This window comes from Rhipicephalus microplus, chromosome 3 (genome assembly GCF_043290135.1).
Source record: "Rhipicephalus microplus isolate Deutch F79 chromosome 3, USDA_Rmic, whole genome shotgun sequence".
Lineage (NCBI taxonomy): Eukaryota > Metazoa > Arthropoda > Arachnida > Ixodida > Ixodidae > Rhipicephalus > Rhipicephalus microplus.
The window spans coordinates 167,892,459-167,902,468 of record NC_134702.1 but is presented as its reverse complement, the minus strand read 5'-3'; the positions used below and the strand labels follow the sequence as shown (position 1 = coordinate 167,902,468).

The following is a 10,010-nucleotide window of genomic DNA, read 5'->3' as shown; positions in this document are numbered from 1 at the left end:
ACGTCCCATTTGGCTGCCTTGGCTGCACTATTCATCGGTTCCCATTAAGGTTCCATAAAAAAAAAACGAGCTGTTAAGGTTCCCTGCCGTCACAGAGACTTCCCCTGTAATTCGAAAGGATCGACACTCACTTCGGTGTTCGGTGCCATGCGGTTAGGGGCCGGGGCCAGCCGTGGCGCTATAAAGGTGGCTAACGGGCCGCACATGTCATACCAGGGGCAACCGGGTGGTGGGATTGCCTGTAGACGTTGCCAGGATCGATATACCGGCTACTAATTAAAGTCTTTGCTTCTTCATCCCACTCCTGTTCTCACTATTCATGTGCACACTAGCACTTATCTGGACAGTGCATGTTCATGCCTTTGCAGATGCGTCACGACCAGCTATGACCGTTTGACACGGGTAAACATATTTAGATTTGATGCTGGGTAACAGATTACACAAAAGAATGTTTCATTGCGTACGCCACACAAACGTTATAGCGCACACTTAGTACGCATGCACACATAAAAAAATTATGCTTCAAGTGCGAGTCCTTATCACAAATGAAAGAGTGTGGCCGTCATGCGGCGTGCTAGGAATTTAATTCTTCAGCTTTCAAATAGCGATGCGAATTCATACTTTAATATGGCCTACCTCATTATCTAGCCCCTTACTCCCTCCACCTCTTCTGCGTCTGAAGAAAAAAGTATAAAAGCACGTCTTCCTTATCTGAAATGCACTGAGACAGTGTGAATAGAGAGATGGTGGCTTTTTTAAACTCATTTTCTTGCCTACAATGCCCCAGGTAAACATTTTGCAGATATTCTCGGATCATTTAGAAGTACAAATATGGTGATTAGGCCGCATCTTTAGGTTCACCGAATAATATACCAGTGTTACATTTCAACGCAAGAAACTAGCCAGCAAGGATGATGAGCGCTTTTGAGACAGAGAGCTCCATCCACCGAAGCACCAAGCAGTCGGTTAAAGGCGCTTGTTCATTATCAAACAGACGATATATCAAACTTTTATTCCATCCACCGATACGCTCATGTTGATCATAATCCTATGAATGTGGAAAATTTCGCCAGCTACCAAACCGCTTCTTAAGAGACCCCCGTCTGAAGGTCCAAATAAATTTACCTATGGCCACAGGAGCTTCTGTCGGTGAAAGAAGTGTCGGTTCAAGTTCTCCCTCATGATAATCAAAACAGACTTCTCACGCTGACAAAAAAGTTACATAGTCACTGGTCTAGACGCCGATTTTACTTTAAAATATGCGTACCGTGTTAATCATCTAGTGGCCCATTATATACGTGCATGGGAAATAAACTGTGGACGTTGTATTACTCTTCACGTGTGAAAAAAAGTTTCTTTACGCTTGCTTCTGAGGTTCCTTGAAAATCACCCTTGTTGGTGGTCTCGCCACAGTCATTTCTCTGTTCTATCAGCCTAAACTTGTGGAGCCTCTCTGATGACCCTGCATGGAAATGTCGTTAAAAGAAAAGCGTGCAAGCAAGCAGGCAGGCAGGTGCACGCACGCATTCAGGTGCGCATACGCACACACACATACATACACACGCGCAAAACCAGCGCTTAGACAGAATACATGCTTATCTTTAACACTCTAGACAATTCCAAGGACGATAATACCGTCCTGAATATGGGTCACGGTCACGACACAGTATAGTGCGTGCACAGCCCAAAGAGGTCGAGCCATGATGCTCGCCGTTTGTGGGGGCCATAAACCTTTTGACGCTGCCGATTTCGCCTCAACGCTTGTGTTTGCGATGCAGCAATGAAGGGCGGTTAAAACTCACTCGCCTGAAAGTTCCACCAAGGCTATGTTCTGCACATGCGTCGTTCGAAGCGATTTCGTGATGTTTCGCAACCGCAGCTGCACGTGGTGGCTTTGCCGTATCAGGTCGTCATTGCAGCGCCCGGCGCTCATTGTTTGAGTTTCCACAGAAAGCTAGAATGCCTCCGACCCAACTGCCTGCATCCAGAGTCGGCACGCACCCACACCTGTACCGTAAGTTCCCTCGTGTGTGTTGAAAGGAAAGGCATGCTTGTGTTGAAGTCCTGTAATAGCCGATGAGCTGCGGCTTAAGCAAGCTTCAAGAGCCGCTCTTTTAAATCCGAGTTGGCTTCCAATGATATTCGTGATCCCCAACGACAACTTCGAACTGAAGCGACAGCACTGATAGGAACCAGATACGGGCTTTGTTGAAAACTGTATATTTACTGACAATATTGTGTCGTAACTAATAACAGTCAACCACTTGTTACCGCTGCTCGAGCAAAGAAACCGCCAGCTCATTTAATTTTAATCTGCAGTGACCTGGGACCCACAGCACCTTTAGGTGTGTCTGCTGATACGGTACTAGCGATCTGAGTTGTCTTTCGAGTTCGAGAGTTTGCAGAAGCTGCAAGATCTGCACACACTGAAAGGAAATCTGTCATTGTGACTGTACCGTTTTCATTTGACGGAAGTGTTTGAAGTGCGAAAATAACCTCCACGAGCTCAGTATTTTAGAACTGGAGTAAAATCGAACAGCCTCAGAAAGACCAGCCAAGCAAATCAGAGACAATTCATACACCTGCCTCTTCACTATTCACCTAATTATCTGTGGCTAAGGTATTATCTGTTTTTGTATGACCAGACAATCAATTAATCTGTTATTTAAAAACCTGATAGACTTAAACTTACCTTTTTTGGAGGGGGGGGGGCGGGTTGAGTTTCATCATATTCCATTGTAATATTACAATTAAAACCACTAGTTTCAATCACATTTTCAATGTCCACATTTAAACTTTCTAGTTTCCTCTGAACAAACATTACCTGGGGTGTGTGAAACCTTGGCCACTGAGCGAAATGAAAACGTCTGGGTCCGACGTAAAGGTACATCCTTGTACTGTTACACGTGTGATGTGGAGAAAACCCAACACGTGTGATGTAGAGAAAATCTCCGACTACAGTTTTGTTTTTAGACCATGACCATGTAGCTATATTCAAGGTTCGCGTGTCTTCACCCCCTTATGAAAACATGGGCCAAGTAAAGTGAAAAAAAAGGCAAATTAGATACGTAATGTCTACTGCAAATATTTCACATTCTGACGTCATATATTTGTAGGATATTTTCGCTTTTATAATAACTTTAGTATTAATAAAGAAAGTTAAACCCCCATCTCCCAGTGGACGATCGAGTCGGAAAGACGGGAAGCCGTTTAGCTAAAACAAATTATGCACAGGTATTCATGGTTCTTTTAATGCAATACTACCAGGAGTGAATTCAGAAGTCAAATATAGGAAATCTCTAGTTGCAGAATGAGTTGATCAACAATCGCAATGGAGGACATTGAGCGACCCTACGTTTTCGAAAGAACTGATCCAGTTACTGCCTTATTTAGTAAGCTTTCTTTCAAGAAATTTCACTTTGACAGGTCCTCCTTGTCCTTCAAACACTTCTTTGTTCTTTGACTGAGCTTTCTTTGACAGAGGGGATCTAGATCTTTTTGGTAATCTAGGTTTCAAATCTATGTCATCTAAATCCAGTGCTTCTGCATTTTTGTCCTCACTTTGGCGTTTGATACCTATTGCAGACTGAGAATGCAATGGTGCAGTGTCGGATTTAGTGTCACTTAGTGGTCGCGGAATCTCAGCATGTTGTGAAGCCATGTCTGCCCCTCTCAGTTTTCCAAGTATGGGAGTCATCTGGTTAGAGATAATTTGTAACAGGGGCTCACAAATGTGTGCAGCCAGGCACTCCATGGCCTTTTCTAGAGCCTTTTTTACTACATCCGCAATAGACAGAAAAAACGACGCATCCATTACAAAGTTAAGTCGAGCTGCAATACTGGTGACGCTTGATTTCTGCCCAGTATTTTTCTATGGCTTCTTTTTGGGAACAACACCTATACCCCACGACTTCAAGAATCTGTATTTCTTGTGCTCTTGCTACGCAATTACCTTTATCGCCATAGTGCAGTTCATTGCAAATACATCATTTCTCTTTTTTGCCTTGGTATTTACTCGAGTTGTGGCCGTCACCGCATAGCACATGACATCTAAGAGCTGATCTGCATCATTTTAATAGTGCGACCGTACCACTAGCACTGCCAAACTGGCGGACCTCTGTGATGCTGGGGAAATAAGACGTAGCGGCTCTAAGCTCCATCTGGATCACTTTCAGATACTTCGTCTGAAGGAAGCCATTATTGCTTGGAACAAGGGCCACAAGAACTGCGGAGACGGAGTTGCGCAGAAACTGATCCACGCGTTTCTCCTACAGCGGAAGGGAAGCAGACAATAGGGAAGCCCTTGGTCCTGGGAAAGAAAACGGAATGCTCCTTCTAGCGCCAAAAGCACTCGTAAATTTATATCATTAGAGAAATACCTTTTATTTACAAAAAAAAACCTTAGCAACTACTCAATCTTTGGACAAAAACCCCGGAGCACGTGCAGCGACAGGACCACGAAAGTTGTAGAGGGGGAGCCTTCTTGCACAGCCTCACTCGCCGCGGTGGCTCGCTGGTCCTGCTCTAAGGTCAACAGTTGGTAGCTCAGTGCCAGCTCAAAAAAATGTGCCTCGCATGACAACGTTCGTGTGTATCGTGAACGCACCCACTTAGATACTGCTGGGGCTGGCTGCTCCGTACATAGGTAAGTCATATGTGTAAGTGTGGCTGTCTGGTCATTACACCCGAGAAAAATCCCTGTTGGAATCACCTGTGGGAAAGTCGCATGTAGTCTTCATATGTGTGTGCGAGTTTATGTTTGTAGGCGGTGCCAGTCGCGGGCCTCCTTGCCGCTTCCGCTGGGTAATGTAGCGACGTACTTTCGTCTTGCAAGGCGTTGTTTTTCTGCTTTCTGGCCACTTGTGATGTTTTGTTCTTCATGTAGGCATCTGAGGAGGGTCCTGCGTCTTGGCCAGTGAGTCTTGTGCTGTTTAAATCCCTCTAAAACGCACTGTCTTTATAAACGTCAAATACTATTGCGGTTTAGTGCAGCTAAAGTGATTACACGTAATGTGAGTGCGTCGAGGCTCCAATGAGAAATATTTAGATGCGTGTATTTGTAATGCAGCGCCCATGAATCAAGTCCCGTGAAAAAAAAATGGACCGCCGTTGGGACGTAGCAGGGGCAGCCAGCCTCACTGCCCTCTTCACAACGGTGATGATGATGAACTCTGGGTTTTTTTACGTCTCCTTCATTGAAGAATTTGGCGTCACAAGAGAGGCAGCATCGTGGCCCGCCAGCGTGATGTCCGTCGTGTCCCACTCGTCAGGTACGTGCACTAAAAGCTATCTTGGTATGTATAAGCTTTCTGTGAAAGTTTGAGATCAATCGATTAATTTTTTACGTATCTACAGCATGTCTTCCCCCATATGTTCTAGTATAGTAACAAGAATGTATGAAAAGTTCGAGGCCACTACGAGATGTCTTTAAACTATGATGCAGCTCACAATTCCAGAAGCACGAAGCTCACAGAAGGTTGACAATATCATTCGTACGTATACGTTAGTGCAGGACCATAGTGGCATTCACGACAGAGTGAAACAAAAATAACGGGAAATTTCAGTGGCCGTGAGCATGAAACGCTAGTTTTTATGGTGATCAATCAATCGATTAAGTAATAAAATAAAGGAAAGTGTACTACGTTTCACTAATGTGGCCACACCTCACAAATACACGCTTAAAAGGTTCTCTTGTGAAAACGCCTTTGGCAATACTGACCCAGTTTTAGTAGTAAATGCGTATGCAAATGATGCAAGTTACTACCGAAAAGAACGATTTGCAAGCATAGTACACAGAGGCGCAGAATTTCAGTGAGCAACCTTGTTAAGTCATAAAACCTGTATTGGCTTGTTTTACCGAGCACCTTCAACATGCACATTACTGATTTTCGGAGTTTGGTATAATGTTCCCTCTTACTCACCGTCATTGCAGGCTTGTTGGTGTCATGCCTGCAGCGGCACCTGTCTGTCTTCCAATTAGGCCTCGTTGGCAGCGTATTCCTGTGGGCAGGAATCCTCGCAGCTGTCTTCGCTCCCAACATGGCCTGGATGACCGTGACGCTGGGAGTCATTCATGGTGAGTTACGCCGCGTTGGTATATACGCACAGAGATACACACAGTGTTTCCCTTTCCACCCAAGTAATGACTGCACGTCTGAAAAGAATAGTGTATGTTAGAAGCTGTTTATATACATGATTAAAGGTCCATGTCAAGCATTATTTGTGAAAAGAGCCTTTGCTATATATATTTTTCATCGCACCATAAATTTGGCGCCTTAGTTGCACTTCAGCGGTTAAATTGCTGGTGAATTGCTACAAGCAGTCTCCAGGCCAAGATATCTCGAGATGGTTTCCGCGTAACGCTGAGATTCCGTGAAAGACACCTTAGGGTTCTACGAGCAGCCAAAACGAATACAATCCTCTTCCGTTTTACCCCTATGAACAACTAGTTTATCTGTTTACTGAGAAAAGCAAACTTGCATAGCATTTTGCATTCAACGAAGCCATCCCACGCTGCATGCGCACATTGGGTGTCTGCCAGTAGTGAAGGCATTCGCGTGGCAGGACCGCTAACGGTCCTTCGTAAAGTGCGCGCCATTCGACTTGCATGGTTTGCGGACACCTTCGTGACATGACACACGGATAGCTGGCGAGCTCCGTGCTCCATGCTCGTGCGTGTACAGTTCACACGACCGTATACAGTTCAAACGACATTAAGGGGAATCTCGATGTTATACTCGTGGGTTATAGCGCGTTCGTGATGTCGTGGCGCGGTTTTCATACATAATAATTGACCACAACTCTATGTCGGGTTTGTGGTCGAAATGCGCTACAAGCGTTTTGATACTCTAAAGAGGCGTTGCTTCTTGCAGGCTATGGCCTACACGAGCACTTTGACTTAAGCTTACTACCGGTATCAGTCGATGGCCGTTTGGCTGGGCTATGCGTATGCCTCCTTTTTAAAGACTATAGTCTTCCTTGGAATACTTCCACGCAGAAATTTCGGTTTGCCTGTCTCTCTGTCAATCGATTAAGCCACCCGGAGAAAGTGTAACCATTTGCTCAACCCCACCCATCTTGATCTTGTGGCTGAGTTCATACTTAGGAACACTGTCAATCAAAAAGTAAATATTACGCATCTAAAGGCGCAACTTAAATACTTGGGTATCAACTGGTGTCTTTCTTTACTTAGAAAACGCGTGCCGTAAAGCCAGTTAAAATGAAAACAAAGTTTGTAGGCTTGTTTTGTATTCTCCGACCACCGCAAATAGTACTAATTTTGGAGTAGTCGCAAGTCAGTGACAAATTCCTCTAGCGGTACAGCAATGGACAAAACAGCGGCATGTACGTAGGACGCGCGACGTACCAGGTGCTTTCTTTTTAGACAAGGCATCTCACCAATGTTTAATCTCACCAATGTCATAAAACATAAATGAATTTATTATGGGTTGCTTCAATCAGTGCATAATAATTACTGAAGAAATTCAAATACATAATCACCTAAATAACAAATAGTGTGTATCGACCATCTTTCATAACATTTTCTCAGCACGTGTTGCATGAATTGAAGCAGGTCATAAGCAGAGAATATTCGTTTTGAACAAAATTTCAGCGACACCTGTATTGTTACCCCAAGTTATTTCAGTGCTTATAAGCGCTTACACGGAACTGAAGGCTTCATTGCTTCAACAACAAAAATATCATCATCATCATCATCATCATCCCCCCCCCACCACCACCACCACTCCTGACTATATATACGCCCACTGCATGACACAGGCCTTTCCCACGATCCACCAATCAACCCGGTCTTGGGCTTTCTGCTGCCATGGTATACCGGTGAACTTTTGCCCCGCCACGGTAGTCTAGTGGCTAAGATAATCAGCTGCTGACCCGCAGGTTTCGGGATCGATTCCTGGCTGCGGTGGCTGCATTTTCGTTGAAGACGAAAATGCTTTAGGCCCATGTGCTCAGACATGGGTGCACGGGAAAGAACCCCACATGGTTAAAATTTCCGGAGCGCTCCACTACGACGTCTCTCATAATCAATCATAGGGTAGTTTTGAGATGTTAAATCGCAAATATCATTACCTGCGAACATTTAGGGGTGAAGCTCCCTAAGCCGTGGGTCTGTACATGCATGCCTCACTTGGTACGTGACCGCCCAGTTGTATGACTCACTCAGCAGGTGCGAACGTGGAAACAGACGGACAGACAGACACGCAGACAGACAGACCTACAGACAGACGGGTGGACGGATGGACAATTCACGGCTTACCGATAAAACACTCTGAAGCTTCGCCCCACTCATCGTCATTCACTCCGTGGATATGCTGTAACTTTTCAATCTCGTCGGCTCACCTAAATTTCTGTCTCCCCTTCGTGCGTTTGCCTTGTCTGGGAATGGTTATTTACCTTTAATGACCAGTGGTTATCCTGCCTACGTACTACGTGCCCAGCCCATGTCCATTTCTTCTCCTTAATTTCAACTATGATATCCTTCACCCCTGTTTGTTCCTTGACCCATTCCACTCTCTTCTTGTCACTTAAGGGTACACCAAAAATCAACATACACCGAAACCTTATCCTCGCCTCTTACCCACGCTTGTGCGCCATTGATCAAAGAAAAAAACTGAAGATACGTGGGATGTAATCCCCTTCCAACAAGCTGCTCTCATCAAGCGGTGTCACTTATTTGACAGATAAGACGAAAGATGGGTGACTGATGCAGACAGACATCATAAAGGTAATATGAATGCTGCACGTGTTGTGTGATCGAAAGATCACGTGCCATGTGATCTCGGTGTTTCAACAAAACTTCCGTTTCGGCCAACCGCACTTCTCATCAGCACTCAACAGACTGTATATCCACGTTTGCCAGTAGTCTACCAAACCGCTCCAAAGCGGCAGTTCCTTCCACACAAGGCTAAAGCTGGAATAGCTCTGTCATGACTGAAATCGGCAAATGATCGGTCATGCCAGCTTTTTGCTCTGCGCAGCTTAAATGAAAAAAGTATGTCACCTGAAAGATGCAGCTGTTCCTGCCACATTAATACAAGCTGGCTGCAAAATTTCACCAAGAACATAAAAGGTCTTGATTTTCGTATATTCCGGATCAAATCCACCAGGTGGCGGGTATACCACATGTGCAGATTAAATCACACTTGTCTACAGCACCCAACCGGCCACACCAGCTGCCGCTTTGTGCAGAAATATGTAAACACTGACGCCATAATTGTACCAAATGTGGTCATACTGTGTGCAAGGCATTTGTGCTAAAATTAAAGCATGAACAGAAGCTTGCAGCTGACGTGACGTAGAAGCCTTAGCAAACAACAGTGTCGACAGCCACGCGCTCTGCTGCTCTAGGGTAGTGTGACACGTGTTATCGCATCGTATTAAAAAATCAGCTCAACGATGTGGGTTAAAGTTGTTTTTTCTTTTATGATAGTAAAAAAATAAGTAGGCTATGTCTGATAGTCGGTAGAAGCTTGAATATGTCTTGCCACGTGGTTGCACCATTACCCACGTTATAGATTCATCCCATGTAGCACGAACATTGTTTATTGCATCATTCTGTCTCATGGACGTGCCTACATCGGCCAGACAGACCGATGTGCGAATGTAAGCTTTAGGTAGAACTAGTCTTCCTTTCAAGGAAGGCCGCCTGTATTTTTGCCCACGCACTGCACTGAGTGCGGATGTGAAAAACTGAGATTGCCTGAGACGCAAACATACGGAAACATTTCATGTAAAATTAGAGCGTCCATCTGCATCAGTCATTCATCTGACATTATCTGACAGAAATGACACTGCTTGAGCAAATGAGATATGAGGGGAGCACATGCTATACATCTTCAGCGTTTTGCTTTGACCAAAGGGGCCTATGCGCGAGTGACGGGCAAGGATAAAGTTTTGGCCTGTAGTTCCTGTTGAAGCAATCAATCCTTCAATTGTGAGTAAGAGCTCGTGTGTTGCCCTTGCTTGTCCCTGCCGTCTTAGTGCTCATA

The 10,010-nt window shown here is 44.9% G+C and overlaps 1 protein-coding gene and 1 long non-coding RNA gene across 4 annotated transcripts in view; one reads left to right on the top strand and one right to left on the bottom strand.

Moving 5' to 3' along the window:
- Window positions 1–993: 993 nt before the first annotated feature.
- Window positions 994–10,010, bottom strand: part of LOC142804011 (uncharacterized) — a 10,538-nt gene continuing 1,521 nt past the window's right edge. The window contains exons 3-4 of the long non-coding RNA XR_012894426.1: window positions 5,922–6,060; window positions 994–1,462 (exon numbers count right to left, since the gene is read on the bottom strand). This is a non-coding gene — a long non-coding RNA (uncharacterized LOC142804011). The remainder of the gene's footprint in view (window positions 1,463–5,921; window positions 6,061–10,010) is intronic.
- LOC119185015 (monocarboxylate transporter 9) overlaps window positions 1,861–10,010 on the top strand; it is a 27,954-nt gene continuing 19,804 nt past the window's right edge. For 2 of the 3 annotated variants that reach the window (XM_075890479.1, XM_075890477.1), the window contains exons 1-3: window positions 1,861–2,014; window positions 5,069–5,270; window positions 5,933–6,076. In XM_075890479.1, coding sequence (XP_075746594.1) covers window positions 5,099–5,270; window positions 5,933–6,076 — 316 coding nt within the window. In that variant the 5' untranslated portion in view covers window positions 1,861–2,014; window positions 5,069–5,098. Of the gene's footprint in view, window positions 2,015–2,065; window positions 2,346–5,068; window positions 5,271–5,932; window positions 6,077–10,010 lie in introns of those variants that run through there. The other variant, XM_075890478.1, reaches the window with a different exon arrangement.